The sequence below is a fragment of the Triticum urartu genome, chromosome 6A (assembly GCF_056163025.1).
Source record: "Triticum urartu cultivar PI428250 chromosome 6A, HENAU_Tu73, whole genome shotgun sequence".
In the NCBI taxonomy this organism is placed as follows: Eukaryota; Viridiplantae; Streptophyta; class Magnoliopsida; order Poales; family Poaceae; genus Triticum; species Triticum urartu.
The window spans coordinates 463,559,584-463,580,941 of NC_141878.1; the positions used below are offsets into that span (position 1 = coordinate 463,559,584).

At 48.9% G+C, this 21,358-nt stretch overlaps 1 protein-coding gene across 1 annotated transcript; it reads right to left on the reverse strand.

Moving 5' to 3' along the window:
- Positions 1 to 9,832: 9,832 nt before the first annotated feature.
- LOC125512313 (cytochrome P450 87A3) lies at positions 9,833 to 14,262 on the reverse strand. Its single transcript, XM_048677405.2, has 9 exons — positions 13,943 to 14,262; positions 13,465 to 13,789; positions 13,206 to 13,355; positions 12,764 to 13,015; positions 12,535 to 12,624; positions 12,065 to 12,143; positions 11,845 to 11,951; positions 10,561 to 10,691; positions 9,833 to 10,455 (listed from the first exon to the last, which is right to left on the reverse strand). Exons 1-9 carry the CDS (start codon positions 14,137 to 14,139, stop codon positions 10,365 to 10,367), a joined length of 1,422 nt encoding a protein of 473 aa, XP_048533362.1. The 5' UTR covers positions 14,140 to 14,262; the 3' UTR covers positions 9,833 to 10,364.
- Between the last annotated feature and the right edge of the window lie 7,096 nt (positions 14,263 to 21,358).

A 21,358-nucleotide genomic window follows, 5' to 3' on the forward strand; every position in this document is an offset into this window, starting at 1 on the left:
TGACGCGGCCGAGCTCTTCATCAGCCTACTCCAGCCTCTACTTCAGTTCAGCTACTTCGGCAGAATGGGAGGTCGCAGCCAGCACCGACACCTGCTTATTCACATAGACATATATGATTAGTCTCCTGCGAAATTTATTCGATCCTCTGTCCGGCATTTCTTTTCGAACACCGAACAGAGTCTCAGGGGCTACTGTCTGTACTACGTCGTTCTTTTTGCATAATTGCGTCATGTACCTCAAATCCTGTTAGAAGGTTGGCGCGCTTCGGTTAGTCCGCTCCTAGCGGACTGAACCCTCTCAACCACACTACCCATAAGGATACGGTGTTCCTCTACAATGGAAGCACCTTGAAGCGCTTCCAGTAGAGTATCTGATGCCTCTGGATGGACAGAGGTCACCGGCGGAATAGGTGCACCTCCTCCTTTCGAAGGAGGCTGCTTACCTGATTCCGGAGCCGTACGGGCCTCCGGAATAGTATTCGGTTGGGGGCCGAATTGTGTATGGCCCCCGTCGCCAGTCTCCAGGGGGGTCTGCTCCCCCATGTGTCCGGCGGCCGAGGTTTCACCCTCTGGCACCACCTCGGTGGCCTCCTGTACCTCTCCCTGGCCTGGGTGGGTCCTTCATGACAACACTTCGGCGTCGTCTGTAGTCTTGGGGAGGAGGCCGGCGGAAGCGACCTGCTGTCCATCACCTTTTGATCCAGCGAATTCCCCAAAGATGGGGATCGCTGGAGGTGAGCGAGAGCCGGACTACAGCACATGATTCAACATATTAAAACCATGAAGTAAAAAGCTGGATATATGTATATATATGTGTGTGTGTGTGTAAGTGACTTTGAGTACTTACGATCCGGCCAGGGGCTTCTTCCTGGGACGCCACTCAGGGCTGCTGTCGGTGTCCGATTCGGAATCATCCGCAGGGGAGACCCTCCCTTTCTTGGACGCCTCTGCCTCCAGATCTGTGGAGGCCGCCCTTTTCTTCCTTCCCCCCTCGAGGGGGATTGCTTTCCTCCTCCTCGTCGTCGTTCTCGGCAAGGGAGGAGTGGGTTTCAGCATCTTCGGATGTTGCGTCCGAAGTGCCTCTATGGCGGAGGCCGCTTCTTGTCTCCTGGCCCTTTTTCTTGGCCTTCTTCTCCGGTGCCTGGTAGGGCGCCAGAACCAGCATCTTCGTCAGGAGTGGGATGGCTAGGTTTCCGGGCAACGGAGCCGGACACTGGATCCGCTCCGCTTTCTTTATCCAGCTCTGAAAAGACAAATGGAGAAACTTAGACATCTTCCTCGAATGCGCAGGAAGAGATACACCTTGAAGTATGAAGAACTTAATGGACTGGCTAGATGGGTCAGGTCGTATCCATGGTCCTCGGACATATGCGGCCACGTCTGATTGGCCTTGAAAAGCACCTTCCAGATATCTTCGTGTGTGGAGCCGAAGAACTGTCGCAAGGTTTGGTGCTTGGTTGGATCGAACTCCCATAGATGGCAAGTCCGGCTTTGGCAGGGAAGGATCCGGCGAAAAAGCATCACCTGGATCACATTGATGAGCTCGATGTTCTTGTCCACCATGCTCTTGACGCGCGCCTGCAGCGCCGATATCTCGTCTGACGACGACCAGTCCAGGCCCTTTTTTAGCCAGGAGGTAAGCCGCATTGGGGGCTCGGACTTGAATTCGGGAGACGCGGCCTAGGTGGTGTCGCGGGGCTCAGTGACATAGAACCACTACTTCTGCCACCCCTTGACGGTTTCCACAAAGGTGCCAATGGGCCATGTGACATTGGATAGTTTGCTCATCATGGCACCTCCGCACTCCGCGTGTTGACCATCCACCACTTTCGGCTTCACATTGAAGATCTCCAGCCATAATTCGAAGTGGGATGGGATGCGGAGAAAATCCTCACACACGACAATGAATGCCGAGATGTTGAGGAAAGAATTCGGGGCTAGATCATGGAAATCTAGCCCGTAGTAGAACATGAGTCCACAGACGAAGGGGTGGAGGGGAAATCCTAACCCGCGGATGAAGTGGGAGATGAATACCACCCTCTCGTTGGGCTTCGGGGTGGGGATGATCTGCCCCTTGGCCGAAAGCCGGTGGGCGATTCCTTGAGCCAAGTACCCCGCTTCCCCGGAGCTCCGTGATGTTCCCCTCCGTGACGGAGGAGCCATCCACTTGCCCTGCATTCCGGATCCGGACATGGTCGGAGTGCTTTTCGGAGGCGGAAAGGATGGAAGCTTGGGCACTGGAGCTCGAGAACGGATGGGCAAAGAGGAAGAAGGCATGGGTGAAACAAATGGATCTTTATCCTCTTATAAAGGCAGCGAATGTCAAGTGCCTCCCCACTCGCCTTAAAACTCGCCTATTCCCCAAGGGTCGTGCGGACGGCGCGGTTGGATTACCCACGCCCGTATTGATGAGAATCCGGCGATAAGGGGACACGATCTCTGCTTCGATAAGACGTGCCAATGAAAGCCGCACCTTGAAATATGGAGCGGGAAGCTAAAAACGGTTCGAAATAATGACCGGGCATGGACGTAACGTCTCGCTACAAAAAGTTGTCAGTAGATGGGACTTGTGAAATAGTATACTCTTTGCGGCTATATGTGGTGCCTGTCTTGCAGAGCTGGACACATTTTCTGTGTTCAAGGACTACTTTGAAGTATTCGGATGAGGAACCCGCCTTGCAATGCCGAAAACAATCTGTGTGCCGGACGCATCGTCATTAAAGCCTGGTTCAGGAGCTACTGAGAGAGTCCTGGATTAAGGGGTCCTCGGGCGTCCGGACTATATGACATGGGCCGGACTAATGGGCCGTGAAGATACAAGACAGAAGACTTCCTCCCGTGTCCGGATGACTCTCCTTTGCGTGGAAGGCAAGCTTAGCGTGCGGATATGAATATTCCTTTCTCTGTAAACCGACTCTGTACAACCCTAGCCCCCTCCGATGTCTATATAAACCGGAGGGTTTAGTCCCTAACAGCAATTATAATCATACAACCTAGACAATTAGGGTTTTAGCCATGACGATCTCGTGGTAGATCAACTCTTCCCCTATACTCATCAAAGTCAATCAAGCAGGATATAGGGTATTACCTTCATCAAAAGGGCCCGAACCTGGGTAAAACATTGTGTCCCTTGTCTCCTGTTACCATTGAGAAGACCGTGTGAGGCAGCCCGTGATAGTAGTACTCGAATGGTGGTAAATTTAGCCACAGGTGAGTAAGTATCAAAGAAATGCCTGCTTTTGCTGCTATGCGGATGGAGGACTTTTGGGCCTGGCATTACGAGAAATCGGGACAGTTCTCTGTTCAATCCTTAGACACACAGTTCGGGACCCCCACCCAAAATCTATCGGTTTTGACATCGACGGCTGGGTGGCTGGCATGCGGACCCATCCACAAGTTTGGATAAAATGAGGCCGGTGGGAGGCGGTTGGCCGGCTAACACGTGAGTCTGAGGGCAGACAACGAGAGGACACGCACGACCATCTGGATGCAAATCGGGTCCAAATTTGCGTTGGTAATGGGTCCAGAGGGACACAAAGTGGACTGAATTTGCACCCGAAGCTATGCATTGAGCCATGAAATTTGTCCAGTCCAACCCAAATGGATACGAACAGACCAAATACGTCCCTGCGTTAGAGTTGACCTAACGTAGACCACCGATGAGGAGGAAACGCGGGACCTGTGGCCGAGGCGTGGGCGGTGGGGCCGCTGCTCCAGTGAACGTCGCGGCGCGGCGGGGCCAGGGTGTGATCCGACGGTGCGGAAGGTACTACGCGAGCGTTTCGGCGCTTCAATTCGATGGTGGGTGGAAGGGAACCGTCCTGGCTGGCTGTGCCGGGCTGGGGCCGCGTTCCCGGGTGCACAGGGTCTGTCTCGCAACCAGCTCGGCATATTAAATAGCCTCCTCTCTCGTGCCACGTTCCATCTTCGAACGATTCTCAATCTCTCCTGCTGTTTTTCCGCTTCATGCAGCAGTACGTCTCGTAACTCCTGTCGCGTCCGTGCCGCGAAATGGCGGAGACGTGAAGGTGCACTCGCTAAGCACGAGCCATCAATGTAAACAAAACATTATCAGTAGGCGTAAAATAGCTTTAGGATCGACAACAAGATTCAGCCGTCTCACCAAGTGCAATAGAGATGGTCTCAAAAAAAAAGGTGCAATAGAGATGCTCCGCACCGAAAAGCGAGTGACACCTGTCCCCGTCAAGTGTGTACAGGGATGCAGGTGCACATCACAAGTCCGACAGCGAGGAAAAACGCGCTTCAACTTCATTACGAAGCGGACATGTGGGTTTATCCGGCATGGGCCTAGAGTGTGGACCCATTGCAAAACTTCCAAGCCATTGATGAGCTAGATGGACCGTTCGATAGCGAAGGCTGGCGACAGATGTGTCACTGGACAAGCGACGAGCCTGAGTCGGATAACGGTTTTCCGGCGTGCCACTCTTGTTTGCGGAGAACTGGTGACGTGTTCATCGCCATAGCATTTCCAGCCTTCAGCCCGAAGGTGCGAAACTGTGGTTTAATAGTTAAGAGGGAAGTGGCATTCTAGGCGCACCAGGGTACGAGTTCTAAGCTTGTACCAATGCTTTAATTTTTTTGGATTATTTTAGGCCTTCTGATGATCTAAATTAAGTGTGAGAAGACGTTAATATCAAGTGCGAAGGCGTTTGTGATGATTTCGTCAATTTTAAAATGATATGTCGGCTCGGTCTTTCGTATGTGTTCATAAAAATAAGGTATGCGTGCATGCGTTCATAAAAATTAATGTATACGCGTAGATATAAACGTCAGTCTGTACCATGTTAAGAAAAAAGAAAACCTTCGGCCCATAGTTGGGTTGCGATATGACTACTATTGTCGTTGTTCGTTGGTGTCCGGATATCACAATGAAGCAAGAATGGGCGCTCAACAGGAGAGGCAATAAGGCTCCGCGGATTTTAGCGGGATCCCGAATGTATACATGTAGTCTTTACTCATCAAATAGACGATGACAACTAAAGTTGGTACAGTACGACTTAGCATCATGATGCAGGCCACGCAAACTTGTGACATCGCCATCTCTTTGGTCTCAACTTTTAAGGGGATTACGGATCCATGCTTAAGTTGGTTTTCTTTTCTCAAATAAAGGAGTTTCCCCCAATTTGATATCTCAACAAAATGAATAACACATACTCAGGTTAGTACATTACGCATTAGAGCGTCTCCAGCGCTGACCCACAAAATTACTTCCACATCCGTCCGTGGACGGCGGGACCAATCCATGGACACGGATACAGGAGCCGGCCATCCAATGCTTACCCATATACATCCGGCCCTAATTTTTTTAAAGCTTGCACGCTTAAATACTCACTCCTTCCCATGGTGTTCTTTTTCAAGATGAAGTAGTCATCAAAGAACCGGATGCCATGGTAGAGATGATTGAAGACATTTTTGCGCATCCAAGAGCGCCGGCGAAAATTGGCAGTGAAGAGGGCATCAGGGCAAAGCAATTGTCCATCAGCCGCGCGCCTTGTTGCGGTTGAGCACTTGATGACCCTTTATCGATCCCTTGAAATTGTGAACATGCTCTTCCGCACGCTTCGCATATGCAAGTACCGTCTGCATCATTGTCGTCTCATCCGTGTAGTCCTCCTTGTCGGATGAGTTGTTGGACAACTAAATACAGTACTCGTATATGTACTCCATATCCGAACAAAGAAGAAGGGACACATATTTAGCGCGGGCATTTCACCGAACAGTTACCGGGCAAGGTGAGTATTGTACAAGCTGATGGTACCTGCGCGGCTATCGGAGGAGACATGTGCAACGGCGCCGGAGGAGAAGAGGTTTGGAGCCCGGATGTTTCGTTGGAGGTGTCAGACTCGTCGAGTTCCGACAGGGGTGGTGGAGCGGCGACAAAGGCAAGAGAGAAAAATGGGAGGTGAAAAATGGGAGGATGGAGGTGTGGGGTCCGGAAGGGATTTTGGGAGGGGAGGGGGGATTGGGTGAGCCGGAGGTGTCGCAGTCCTACGTGTTTGCTGTCCGGACTTCAGCAAAGTATCCCCTGTTTGTCTCGGATTTGCTGTAAAAAATGAGTTCGGACCGCTCGGCGAACCGATACAAAATCATGTTAGATGATTAAATACGTCCTGGCCATGCAGTCGGACGGTTGTGGGTGGTTCAAGGCTCCACTTTGGAGATACCGTGTCGAAACAAAGATGGGCCCATAACCATAACCAGCTGTTCTAACTTTCGAGTCCCCTTGCAAACCGTTTCTCCATTTCTTTACACAGGAGCAGTAGGACAGTCCGAGCCATTTGACGTCACTTTATCACCTTCGTTTTAGTTTTTTCTTTGAGATAAATCACCTTCATTTTAGTGTTTTGTCAGTCCACTAACTAACAGTAAAAGAGTTTATTTTGGAAGAAAACAGTAGCCTTTTAGGGACGCTCAGTTTTGAGTGCTCAGCCCATCATCCTTTCAGAATAAAGACCGAGTAGGCCGGAAGCTACCGGTTTTGGGCATAAAAGTACTAGCCCAAGTCGCCCTGAATAATCACGGCCCATGAGCTCGTCGAAAGCCGAACCAGCAAGCGCCCAGCAGAATGGCCGTCCCCGCCGCAAACCAACTCGAATTGTTCTTCTGCCATGGAAGCACGAGGATGCCGTGAAGTGAATCTCGACGCAGCCAGTAAGGTCAGTCTTTCGATTAGCACTGCATGGATACACAAGTACTCCTAGATTTCTCTTGTTTGATTTCGGAGAGATGCATCGCACATTCGATCTTTATTGCGAACTTGTTGCCGCCAATTTCCTTCCCCTAGCCGCGGACGCGCGCGCCTCTGGTGCAGCACCATGGCCAACGGGAGTGCGCCTCGTGTGTCAGGAGAGTTGGCTAGTTTTAGGCGTTTTGGAAGGGAGAAATCCGTGTACCCAGGCCCAACAGTGGGAAATTTCAACGGAGAAACCATGGAGCACCTGGTCAGATTCTAATTATGTATTCTCTTCGTCCCAAATTAACTGAAGTTCTAATTTTGTTCTAAGTTTTTAAAAATATCTAATTTGACCAATTTTACAATATCAAATTAATATCATTATATTCATCATGAATTATATTTCCGTACCATATAAATTTGATGTGCTATATATTAGCGTATTTTTCTATGTAGTTGATCGGACTTAAATAAGTTTGACTTATGACAAAGCTATAACTTCAATTAATTTGGAATGGAAGGAGTGCTTAATAGATGCCAAAAGTGAGAACCAAACATAGCTTAGTTCGTTGATGGAGTAGTTGTATCTCAGCACCAGATAGGTTTGATGTTACCTCTGTCTCACCTTGAGGGATTATTAAATGATGTACTCCCCCTGTTCACTTTTATAAGACCTTATAGCCAATTCAGATATCACCCAAAACAGTTCAATGTGAGCTGTCTGAAACGTCTTATAAAAGTGAACGGAGGGAGTATCTGTTAACTCAGTTGTGGTTTCATCAACCTTGACCTTTTTCACTTGTGTGAGTGTTTCATGTTGTAGCAAATATGCCTACGTTGTATCCTTTTTCTTTTCATTACGTCACTATTCATAATAGTGCGGAAAGAAAGTACGAAGAGTCCCCTCCCCAAACCCCATTGTTTTGTTTCGTTTTCTATTATTTTAGAAATTTCCTTTTTATTGTTTTGTCAATAATATTTTATCTGTCAATGAATATTCTAATAACAATGAAATTCAATGATAATAAAAAAAAAAACTAGACCAGAAGGGGGAGAAGCCCCTACTAATTTATAATAAAGGTCAAGGTCATCAACCTTGACCTTTTTCACTTGTGTGAGTGTTTCATGTTGTGGCAAATATGCCTACGTTGTATCTTTTTTCTTTTCATTACTTCACTATATATAATAGTGCGGAAAGAAAGTACGAAGAAGAGTCCCCCCCCCCCCCAAACCCCATTGTTTCGTTTCGTTTTCTATTATTTTAGAAATTTCCTTTTTATTGTTTTGTCAACAATATTTTATCTGTCAATGAATATTCTAATAACAATGGAATTCAATGATAATAAAAAAAAACTAGACCAGAAGGGGGAGAAGCCCCTATTTATTTTTAATAAAGAGGAGAATGTGAGACAACAATGTCTGAGCCAAGGCTCGAACCTGCATCGGCCAGGTTACACCACCGCTCCCTGTCCACTGGGCTAGGAGCCCATCCCCACATATAGCCAATTCAGATATCACCCAAAACAGTTCAATGTGAGCTGTCTGAAACGTCTTATAAAAGTGAACGGAGGGAGTATCTGTTAACTCAGTTGTGGTTTCATCAACCTTGACCTTTTTCACTTGTGTGAGTGTTTCATGTTGTGGCAAATATGCCTACGTTGTATCCTTTTTCTTTTCATTACGTCACTATTCATAATAGTGCGGAAAGAAAGTACGAAGAGTCCCCTCCCCAAACCCCATTGTTTTGTTTCGTTTTCTATTATTTTAGAAATTTCCTTTTTATTGTTTTGTCAATAATATTTTATCTGTCAATGAATATTCTAATAACAATGGAATTCAATGATAATAAAAAAAAAACTAGACCAGAAGGGGGAGAAGCCCCTACTAATTTATAATAAAGGTCAAGGTCATCAACCTTGACCTTTTTCACTTGTGTGAGTGTTTCATGTTGTGGCAAATATGCCTACGTTGTATCCTTTTTCTTTTCATTACTTCACTATATATAATAGTGCGGAAAGAAAGTACGAAGAAGAGTCCCCCCCCCAAACCCCATTGCTTCGTTTCGTTTTCTATTATTTTAGAAATTTCCTTTTTATTGTTTTGTCAACAATATTTTATCTGTCAATGAATATTCTAATAACAATGGAATTCAATGATAATAAAAAAAAACTAGACCAGAAGGGGGAGAAGCCCCTATTTATTTTTAATAAAGAGGAGAATGTGAGACAACAATGTCTGAGCCAAGGCTCGAACCTGCATCGGCCAGGTTACACCACCGCTCCCTGTCCACTGGGCTAGGAGCCCATCCACACATATAGCCAATTCAGATATCACCCAAAACAGTTCAATGTGAGCTGTCTGAAACGTCTTATAAAAGTGAACGGAGGGAGTATCTGTTAACTCAGTTGTGGTTTCATCAACCTTGACCTTTTTCACTTGTGTGAGTGTTTCATGTTGTGGCAAATATGCCTACGTTGTATCCTTTTTCTTTTCATTACGTCACTATTCATAATAGTGCGGAAAGAAAGTACGAAGAGTCCCCTCCCCAAACCCCATTGTTTTGTTTCGTTTTCTATTATTTTAGAAATTTCCTTTTTATTGTTTTGTCAATAATATTTTATCTGTCAATGAATATTCTAATAACAATGGAATTCAATGATAATAAAAAAAAACTAGACCAGAAGGGGGAGAAGCCCCTACTAATTTATAATAAAGGTCAAGGTCATCAACCTTGACCTTTTTCACTTGTGTGAGTGTTTCATGTTGTGGCAAATATGCCTACGTTGTATCCTTTTTCTTTTCATTACTTCACTATATATAATAGTGCGGAAAGAAAGTACGAAGAAGAGTCCCCCCCCCCCCCCCCCAAACCCCATTGCTTCGTTTCGTTTTCTATTATTTTAGAAATTTCCTTTTTATTGTTTTGTCAACAATATTTTATCTGTCAATGAATATTCTAATAACAATGGAATTCAATGATAATAAAAAAAAACTAGACCAGAAGGGGGAGAAGCCCCTATTTATTTTTAATAAAGAGGAGAATGTGAGACAACAATGTCTGAGCCAAGGCTCGAACCTGCATCGGCCAGGTTACACCACCGCTCCCTGTCCACTGGGCTAGGAGCCCATCCCCCCACACACACACAACAAAATGAAACGTCGTATTCAGCGTTTTCTAAAAAAAATAGCAGATGCTGAGAATCATGTACAAGTACAAACCCAAACACATAACTATTCACTTTCATTTGCAATAATGGTGCAAATATAAGAGATACACAACATATGAGTAGACTCGTACATCATGTGCACGACTAATTACCATCATGGGAAACAATCAACAGTTACCTTTTGCTTGGGTTGTGTGGTGGAGTGTTGCAAGGGATAGCGCCGAACTGCGTTTTGGAATGGAACTGGCCTTGTGTGATTGTAACAATGACAATGTTACCTAATTCATACACAACCCCTTAAAAAACAATTACCTTTTGCTTGGACTAGAGGACTAATATTTCTGTGGTGTGACTACAATACTACTACCAGAGTAACAATGAGCCAAAAAGGTGCCCTAAAACGACCTCAAGGAGTGCTTTACAATCTACATATACCACATTTACATAGTTATTTCTTGACTTTTTGCTGCGAACAGGCAGACTGAGCCGACAAACATGTGATGTCAGTTCTTAGGGAAGAGCTGAATGTGAAAGCCATCTGGGAAGCTCAGTCCTGGGGTACGCATTATGTTACCTCCTTTTACCGTCTTCCATCTGAAATGACGAAACTCAAGGTTAGAAAAGGCCGATTTCACCCTCACAGTTCTTTCAGTGAAACAGTGTCCATATGTGACCATGTGTACAAGGGACTAACTGCACCTGTATTTTGTCACCAGGCAGTGGATGAAGGTCGCCATCAGGACCTTGCTGAGGTCGGTTCCGACGCAGAACCGGAGACCCCCGCCGAACGCCATGAAATGCTTTGTTCCACCGGTGATTTCCATCTTATCCTGCAGCCCAAGTAAAACCCGGAAGTGTTATTTCTTCAGACAGATAGGTGAGTCAAGACTCTAGACCCAAAAGTAAACACAACACATGACTTTCATATGCACTCTCGCTCACGAAGGCCATGCGTGCATGGACGCTTCTGTAAGCAGATATATATATATATATATATATATATATATATATATATATATATATATATATATATATATATATATATATATATTAATCTAGCTTCCATTTGCTTCTACCGCTGTGAGACACTAGCATGGCCGCATCCTTTTCTTTATTCCTACCTGTTCCTTATCAACAGAACAGCGAGGGTTAAGTATCATTTGACGGTATGCTGCTCTAGAAGCTGATTTGCCCGCGCGCAAGTGGACTAATCACGTAGCACAATACAGAGGACTGAACGCTTCTTCTTACCAAACTTTCAGGTTCATCCCCTGTATACACTAACAGAAACTCGACTTCTGTATTTGCTTCACAAATAAGCAGGTATTGAAATAGCACAACTTGCCACATTGATGAATTGCGAATTGGAGTCGTAGAACCCAGACCTGCTTAGAGTACATTACTAGCTAGTCATGATCCCATGCAAATACAGTAAAAATTCTACACTATATATGATTTTGGTACGTTTTTCCGATGTCTCGTGCGGTTCTCTGGCAACCCTATTGCTGGCTAATTAGATAACCACTACACCAAGCGCACTTTTGCTTCCTCTTCTAATATATCCTTCCAAGTTACTAAACTCTATTTAACGTTTCAAGTTGGTAATAAGTCGGGAGAAACTCAGAGACTCAAGCAGTGCATGGAGTCACTGACTGAGTGGCCTGACTGAGTGACTGTTGCTATTGGCTTTAATAAAAAAAATGATACGGAGTAGCTTATTTTGATTAGATGTATGACTCCACAAACTTATGGTATGATTTATAGCTGTAGTTGTTTGGATGGCACTGGGAACCTTGGAAGTTCAAGCAAACAAAACCCTGAAGCTACCACTCGCTGCCCACAGAGACACTCCGTCGATGATGGGCCATCCGCCCATGCCGGAAGTTAGATTCAGCTTGTGCGCCGCAACCCAACGTTGAGTTCGCTTCCAAAATGAAATGAGCTGGTTTCAGTTTGCATAAATAAAGATGAACGAGCACAAACCTGCCACCTCCATGGGTTAAACGCCAATGGGTCCTCATAAATTTCGGGATTTAGATGCACTGCTGGAGGGCACACCATGACTGCCCACCCTGCTGGAATAGTGTAGCCTGCACCCAAAGGAGGAGAATGCAAAAGGCATTAGATTTCTTAATCTCACGCCATGAACCAAAAAGTGTCTTTATTCAAACATGGCATGGAATCCACCACTCACTCAATGTACCTTTGAATTCAATGTCTTGCAAGGCCTTACGAAAAATCCCGGGCACGATGTTGGCTATCCTTGCTATCTCCAACGTGACCTTCATGAACAAAGGATGCACAGAGGTGGGGGTGTCAGTTTCATCAGTCCTTCAGAGGTTCTAAGTAGTCTAGTGTCGTTAATTTCTTCCTCAGATCTCGTTTCTTTTACTTTTGTTATTAAGATGATAACTAGTACGTTATATCTTCTCTCTCATGGACTATGCATTTGGTCACCCAGGTAGGGAACACAAAGCAAGCTACTTGCACAATCGCATTTGGTCTGTCAGGGTTATCAACTTTGCCACTATCGTTTTTTGAAGATATTTTGCCACTATCGTAGTGCAGCCCTAACTGCCATTCATTAGTCACTGTTACATCGAGTCAATTAATTTCTTAACCGTGCAATTTGCATCATAGCTTAGCTAGGTAGGTAGTCCCGGTTAGGCTCACCTGAGAGGTGAAGGTCATGGACTTGTACTCTGCCCACGTGAGGCCGGCATCCAGGTCCTTCCTGTCCCTAACAATCGCCTCATGCTCCTCCTGACCACACAAAGAGCATTATATCGTCAATTGTTATTTTGCACAAGTAGCTCGCCTAGCTAGTTCTTGCCGCTGCACACAACATCGATCGAGATCGATAGACGTAAAGTCGCATGCAGTTTATACTACAAGTACTAACCGTTAACGCTTCGAGCACCTTCGGGTTCTCGGTAATGAGCCTGATGCCTAGCGTGAGGGCCAAGGCAGTAGTCTCGAAGCTCGCGAAGAGGAGCACGAACATGAGGTCCAGGGCCACGGTCTCGGTAAGGACGGGCTTCTCCCTCCTCAGCTCCTCGATCATCACGTCGAGGAAGTCCTCGGGCTGCCTCCCCTCGTCCGCCATCCTCTCCCTCATCATCCTCTTGAGCACAGTCATGGCGTTCCTTCTCCCCTGCACAGACATGCAATTGCAGCTCCGTCAAGCGTTCCAGGAAGAGAATAGAGAAGCTTAACGGAGTGGGCTCCGTGAGAGCCGCCGTTTGACTGGTCGTATCTTGACTTGACACGCATGTGCAGTTTTGTGCACTACGTAGGCCGGTCAAGAAGCATTTGTGGCTTTGTTCGCATGCGCATGTGCGTACCTTCATGCACTCATGATACGCTGTGCCGGGGATGTTCACCGGGAAGGAGATAAGCCCCCGGATGAAGGCCACGAAGTTCTTCCTCAGGCTCTCGGACGACTTGGTTGGCTCGTAACCGATCAGCTTCTTCGCGGTTATGTCGAAGATCATCTAGGACAAGTAACAAACAGGAGATGCACATCAGCAATGGTCTCTAATCTGATGATGTTAAACGCATGCAGTACCAGGTACTCCATGCACAGAGCATGCATGGTCTTACGGTGGAGAGGCCGTCCTTGAGCTCGACGCTCGGCTGGCTAGCCCAGGAGGCGAGGGTGGCGCGGCAGGCAGTGTCCGTGTCGGCGAAGAGCACCGCCCGGAGGTTCTCCTGGCCGTACAGGCGGAGCACGAGGGTCTTGAGGTACTTGTACATGAACCCGTGCAGGGAGCCGACGTTGTCGCGGCCAAAGATCTCGGTGAAGGTGGCCGGGTACCAGCTCTCGAACAGCTTACCCTCCTGCTGGAACACGTAGTGGTTAAGGTCCGGGTCTGCCGACACCACCATCGCCCGGCCGACGACGCTGGTCTTGAAGACGGTACCGTACCTATGCACACACACCCAATCAATGTCAGAGCAAGCTCAGTCTCATGCATACTTACTCCAGTAGTCCAATGTGATCATGAACTGATTGGGTTTGGATGCTGGTACCGTGGTGCATAATATAACAGTGCTCTGCGTGGTTAGCTAATTGCCCTACCTGTTCACCCTGTCCTTGACAAAGGGGGAGACATCGCAGGTAGGATTAGGAGCGAAGAACTGCATGGTCTCGCCGAGGAGAGGGAGGCCGAGGGAGCCCGGGGGCAGCCGCCCGTTCGCCTTGGGGTGGCTCCATCTGTACGTCCACAGGATGAATGCTACGGCCATGGCCAAGGCAACAACCCATAGTGCTTCCATCGACTGCAAGTTGTGACTAGAAGACTGTCAGCTAGTACTACTGTATCGATCGATCGTATTAGATCAAGTCTAGGGCAATGGCGGTGCACGCCGAGGGAAGAGAGAAGAGAAGCTAGCGCAAGATATGGCTGCAACAAGCACGGGGAGCTAAGTTGGGAGATTGCATCTCTTTATATAGCGGTCTCGTCGGAAATGCCGCGGGAGGCTGCCAGGCAGGAACTTAAACAATTGGGAGGAGGAGAATTATTGCCGCAGAATCCTTCCAAGTGTGTATCTTTTTGACGGAAAAACCCTTTCCTCAAGCTTGCGCAAGATCTGCTCTCGTTTGCCGTGGTGTTATGTTCCGACGACTGTGCTACACGCCACAGGGGGTAAGCTGTTGTGTTCTGAACTTTTCAGAGTGGTTAACACTTTCAGTCTGACCGACCATTGTCCGTGAGCATCATTCAGGATAAAAGCATGTACAGCTAGCAATGTATTTGCCGGCTGTTCCCCAGACCATGAGTTGTTCTCTTGGCATCTGTTAGGTGATTAGGCGAAACACTGAGTTATGCACTTAGGTTTAAAAGAAATGGTCCGTGCGTGGCCGTGTCTTCCCATTTTGCCTTTTTGGTTGGACAGTAGTTATAGGTTCAATGTAGATGGCAATTAGTTCGACGGGATCAAACAGTTCGGTTCGGTGGGAATGCGAAGGTCTGTTGTATTAGGAAGAAATCATACTCGTACTTGTGAAGTGTCAAGACTAGCTAGGCTGTCGATCCCATGTAAACTCTGTGGATAAGAAACTAAGAACACCTGGCGGGGTACACAGTAGAACAGTAGAAGAAAAGGGTAGAATATTCACCGGCACACCAGAATTGTCAAATGCCGATCGACAGCGAGTCAACACTTTGTTTTTGTTATCGATCGCTTTTGGCCTGTTGCTGTGAGCATCAGAGCATGCATCGATCTAGTAAGACGTCGCGATCACAAGTGCGGTAGACCCACAGCCCCCAGCTAGGTGTACGTACTGTACCAGCAGAGTGTAGGTACATGTTCTTTCCTTCCAGACTATCTTATGCAAATAATCTACTTGTGCTAGCCCTGAATCAAGCACAGCAGCTGGCATACATGCATACGCATGCATTGCAGATCGACATGGATCGCGGAATCTTCCATGAACGTCATACGCACTGTCGTTCGGACGACTGATTGATCGATCACGCGTGAACTTGTCACGTCAGGTTTAAGTGTGCGTGTGTGTGTGTGTTCGTGACAAGTGGTTCCACGCACGTACGGGCACGTACGTACGTGCTCGTCCCTTAAGATCCATGCCGCCATTTTCGTCTGCATGTTTGTCGGTCGACACGGTCGTCGTGTCGATCTGGCCGGCCGGGTCGCCTTCCTCCAGATGTTCATGCATGCACCTTTAGCTTCCTTACGTACGTACGTGCATGCATATTGCATACACGTGTGCTCGTTCGCGGAGGAGTATTGCACCGTCCTATCAATTCTCATTGATTATTTTTTGAAACGAGACAAAATATTTGTCATTTTTATTGATTAAGAAGAAGAGAATTGTTCGGTTAATTAACGGAAAACTGAGCTAAAACCGATACAACCCAACCCACATGACATGGGCACCACCGGCCATCTTGGCCACCGACATGGGACACAACCCCGACGGCAATGCCACCAAATGGCCACACGCGCAAGCAACCGACAGCTCTGACTTTGACGGCGAGCCTCACAAGGAAGATATGCAGGACTTGCGCCGACCGTGCCCTCCGCAAACCGGAAGAGCACCTCGGACACGCCGGGAAGAACCGACTACTGAAGTCCAAGCCGCGACCCGAGCTCCTCTCGACGCCATCATCGTTGCCAATCAGAAACCAGCGCCCCGCCTCAGCAAACCACGCGGCGAAGATGCCACCATCCACGGCGAAGATGCCGCAATCCACTAGTCTCTCGGTCGTAGCCCGCTCCGAGACGATGCCCCCAATGAGGAGAAAGACGCGAAGACGCCTCCATCGCCTGATCCAGCGGATCTGAGGTTTTCCTTCGGAGCCAAAGCCGTGGGGAGGAGCACCTCCACGGCGACGCTTCCAAGAAAGATCACGACACCCGCGGGCGCCGCCGTCGCCGGCTCCGATGAAGACCGGAGCAAGAATTTCTCCCGGAGAGCACCACCCCCACCGACCGCCGCCCACCAATCACCACCCCTGCTAAGGCTGACCTCACCCTAGCCACGGGATCCCACGATCCACCGCGCCCAGGCACGCACCACCCCCTGGCCGTAGCCGCCGTCCACCAACGCAACACCATAGTGACCACCACCACCGCAGCAACCATCGCATCGTAAGGAGCAGCAGCAAGATCAGAACCATCAAGGCCAGATCCAGATTGGAGCAGCTCCAACGAAGCAGCATGGTAGACGAGCAGGCCCTGCACCGCAGCACACCTCGAGCTCCGGAGATGCCATGCCCGTCGCGCCCCACCAGCCACCGCGCCCGCCGCGCGCAGTCACCGTCGCGCCCGGCCAAGGATCTGCGCCCCGCGCTCACATCCAGAGCCGAGAGCCGGCCCAACCAGGCGCGCCGTCCACTCCCAGGTCACGGCCGGAGCCCGGACCGAGGCCGCCGCCCCGACGCCCCAACCTCTGGCTGCAGCCGACGCCAAGCCGAACGCCGGCCGCCCGTCCGCGCCAGCCGCCGCCCGCGAGGTCCTAGATCGGGACCGTCCAAGCGCGAATGACCGCGACCGCGGCCGCGGCCGCGCGCCCACCGCCACGATCAAACACCTCATCATGCGCCGAAGACCACCTCCGTCACGCGCCAGGACGTCGCCCCGAGGCCGAGCGCCGGACAGCTGCCTATCGCCCGCGAGATCCCCTTCTCCCGAGCGACAGCAGTCAGAGAGCGCGCCCCGCCGCCGCCGGCTTCGCACAGGCTTTGCCTGCCGGAGGCCACCGGCGACGGCGAGGAAGAGAGAGCCGGGGAGAGGGGGAGGCTGCGGGGGACGGGGGGCCGCCCCCCGTGTCGCCCCGGGGAAGGAGCGGCGCGGGGGCCGGGATGCGCTAGTTTTCGGCAACTCTCCCATTGATTATGATTAATGAATTGATCAGCTCCGCACGACCGGACTGCAAGTATGAACCCGTGACACGGCCGGCACCGGCACGACCGAAGAGCGAAGATCGGTCTTGGAGTGGTGTAGTTGAGCAGCTAACCGAGTGAGATTGGCACGTATCTAGCTAGTATCTCTGTGAAAGTTGGCACTAGTGAAAACAAGTCTCGCTCCTGCTCCCGTAGTGGAGTACATATCTGCATAGCTCCATCGACGCCGTTCTTTAAATGCATCGTTTTTCGCGTGGCTGGTTGGCTAACTCGAGCCGGAGAAGCGTAGTCCACGAGTTATATTCGTGTAGATCGCCATGAGGCGATCGGTCGGTCGGGGGAAAAGGCTGATCGCGTCATTGCTTCCCAACGACCATACGCAGTCTGAGGATGACAACAGATCAATCCAAGAGCGAAGAGATCTGGACATCTAGCTAGAGAATTTGTCAACTAGAGTAGATAGATCGATGCCAAGCGCAAGCAATTCTTAGATTACATCCACACCTGTATAGCCGTAATCTTGTCATTATTCTGCACCTTATTCTTGTTCCGTGGATTCCCTTCCTCTGACCAGTTACCCATGGATTAGTTTAAGATCTCACAAAGATCTTCTACTGGTTGGTATAAGGTCACGAGGGCAAGGTGGGCGTGTATAACTTACACGCGGGAATCATCCGGGCTTATGCCCAAATCTTGGAGATATTCGATGTACCGGAACTCCAACCTCTATCCTTGCCCCGGGAATAAGATGCCTCAACAAAAGTACCAAGGGCATCTCCAAAACCCCAAACCGGACACCGAATCCGTTCGCCTACTGGCCGGAGAACCATGACTTTGGCATCGTACGGTGAGCGGAGAGATGAAGATGTCTGGTGAGTGAAGACAGAGAGCATCGGAGATGTCAGGATGTGCGGTGAGTGGAGACGAAGAGGCGATGAGAGAGTGAGCAGAGAGGAGTGGTGCTGTGTGGTGCGGACGGCGCCGGAGCCGTGCTCAAATAGGCGCGGCCAAGCGAACAGATGGGCAACCGGCTTCAATGCGGCGCACCGACGAAAGTAGACTTCTTGGTCGCCGTGTCGGTATTGAAACGGTGTCGCCCACTCGTCTAGTCGCAGGCCCTGTGGAGTCGGTCCACTCTGGAGTGGCCTGACCGACATGAATATGCAGCGACCGCTTCACGCGAAAAGCGTTTTGGAATTAGTGGTCATGGTCGTGGTGTCCGTTTGGATGCCCGTAAAGCTCCCCTAATTTGCGGCGCCCGAATCACGAAATTTCGCAGAACCAGGCGCTTCCGTGGATCTATATGGTACCGTGTAGCGTCTCCGAATGTTTACGGGCGTTTCGGGAGTGCGTGTTGGACATGCGAGATATCTAAGGAAGGTGTTACTCTGAAAAAAGACGATTATCAAATAGACGACCATTTCGATTAATTACATCAATGCACAAGCTGCGTTCTTGTTCTCGGGTGTCACTGGATACGCCATCCGTTTGCTTAGCCGCGTCGATAGGTGTCCATCCAAGCGGTCAAAGTCAGACCTCTCTAGCCTCGATCGGTTACGGACCGGTCAAAGTACCAAGTTAAACGCCTCAGCCGATGAGCTTTTTTCCCTTTTCTTTTGAGAACCACCATACCAGGATGCGTATATCTGCCTGCACTTCACGGCACCACACAAATGCCATCTTCATACGAACGTATGCGTCCACGTGCATGCATGCATGCATGCCTCAACACTGTATCCGAAGGCTTATCAAAATGAGACCAACCAAGGGTTAAGGGCATCTTCAACGTAGACCTGTAAATTTCTCGTACGAGTTTGTTTTTATATCCGGACGTGGTTTCGTGGACATAATACGGGTGAGAGCAATCCAACGCTAATTGCAGCTATGAGGAAAAAAAGTAGATGGAGACCATGCATATGGTGGAATATTTGTGGGTTGAGAGGACAGAGAAGAGGGGGACCATATATGTGCCGATGGGAGGAGAGAGAGAAGAGAGAGACCATGCATATGATTGGTCAATTGCATGTCTGAACTATGGCAAATCTCCCTCACATTTGTCTCCAAATACCGGAATTTAGACGTCCGGATAGTTTCGCGGACTGATACAGATCTCCATTGGATTGCCAAAGTGAAGAAATGTGTCCGGTCGGACATATACCGGCGTTTTACAGGTCTTCCTTGGAGATGCCCTAAGAGCATTTACAACTGGACTTGGCAAATCAGACCCCTCACGCGGACGTGAGCGGACGCATCCGCGGACAGTGACCAGTCATGTCTTAAATATTTGATTCACAACCGGATACCTCAAATTAGAAATCTCAAATCCATATTATTACTTGCTATGTAAACAAATCTTTGAGCGGGCGGTTCTGTCGTGCCCATGTCCGGCGACTGGCTACGCTCCACAGAGTGTTGGTCCGGTCGTCGGCAAGGTAGAGTAGTGCATGGGACACGAGCTGGCTCATGGGACTCAAGGCGTCGCCGTCTTTCATGCCCTACTCTTCATCGTCAGAGCCTGGAACCTGAATGGTGCCGGTGGATGTCAGATCGATGATGGATCCATCCTGGGACGAGCCGGCGACATGCAGCATGACGCAGTTGCGGCGCCCGAACTCGTGCACCATACGGGGCACTAGAGAATGCAACTCCGCCTCGCCGACGTCCACCGCCGCGAGGGTTGCTGCCGCCTCCCGCGTCCGCTGCCTCGCACGGCATGCCGTGCCATGTTTGCGTCAGACGATGCCTATAGTGGCGCCCATGACCTTGGCGCGCCAATGAAGGGGTTGCACATCCGCCACCGTGTTCGGACGCCAGACGGACGGCACCGCCTCCGGTGAGGCATCGATGGCTCGCCTAGCGTTGGATCCTTGCGTCATTTGAACAGACTCAATAGATTCCCGACAGAGGAGTCCGAACGCTGCCTCACACGGACCTCCTTCCGAAAGCGGCGGAGCGCAAACCAGACGGCCATCTCCTCCTCTGGGTCGCATGGGATGAGCATGTTATCGAAGGATCTGGAGGTGAAGGCAGGCCCGACCGTGAGGGAGTGCGAACGGGGCGGCCGCCCCGGGCCCCCCGTTTGGAGGGGCCCCTAGGTATGTGTTCTGCTTTTCTAGAAGCCTAGCGCCCATGTATCATCTACTGCCAAATTCAGAAAAAGAAGGGTGTCATCTACTCCCTCCGTTCCATAAAGAGTGTGTATTTGACTTTAAAATGTATCCACAAAAAAGTGTACTCCTATCTTTCAATGCACTTTAAAGTAGAAAAAAAATATTTTTCTCTCTTATCATACGGTAATCAAGACCAATAACATTGTACACATGATTTTCTTAATTTCTACATGCACTTAGCTTATTGAGAGTTGAGTAATTAAAGAGAAGAAAGATGGTAGCTTGCCTTTTCAATACATTTTTTGCTCCACTTTATATTTTTTCTTAAAATTTCTATATGTATTTTTCACCGGAGGGAGTGAGTACTCGCTAGTTTGCAAATGAGCGCCCGTCATTTTCCCTGATTTCCTTCTGCTAGCCGCTACTCCCATATCCATGTGTTGACATCAACATGGATGATAACAACATCGCTATACATTGTTTGGGTTATGAATTTTGAGTTTGGCGACCTACTGATATTTGCTAATCTCAGTCGATAAGACGACGGCTATACATGTGTTGACATCAACATGAATGATAACAACATGACTATGATTATGAGTATTTAAATCATTTGTTAGTCCTGATGAGGTATTTGTTTTTACTACGACGCTTCACACAACTAAATACTAACACACTTTACTTCTGTACTATGGAACATATTCGTAAAGAATATAGTAATATATAAAAAATAGTGTATTTCATTTAGCTGACAATTCAACATATTTCATACAATTTTTTTATGTGTATGTTAAGGGCATTTGAGTCTAGCTTTCGCTCTAGACCCCCGAAATCTCAGGACCGGCCCTGGGTGAAAGATTCGGATCCGCTGCCCACTGTGCTGGAGACGGCCGGGATCGCTGAACGGGAGCTTGGGTGGCGGAGGGGAGTGGAGCGGAGTGGAGTGAAGTGGCTCGGGTTTGGTTCGGCAAGCGGATGGGGAGGAATATATGTGGGGTCGGGTGGGCCAGTGTGGGC

Coding starts and splice junctions, on each gene's coding strand:
- LOC125512313 (XM_048677405.2), bottom strand. CDS start 14,139: ATGGAAGCACTATGGGTTGTTGCCTTGGCCATGGCCGTAGCATTCATC. Junction 13,356..13,464: donor TCAAGGACGGCCTCTCCACC/GTAAGACCATGC, acceptor TACTTGTCCTAG/ATGATCTTCGACATAACCGC. Junction 12,144..12,534: donor CCATGACCTTCACCTCTCAG/GTGAGCCTAACC, acceptor TTGTTCATGAAG/GTCACGTTGGAGATAGCAAG.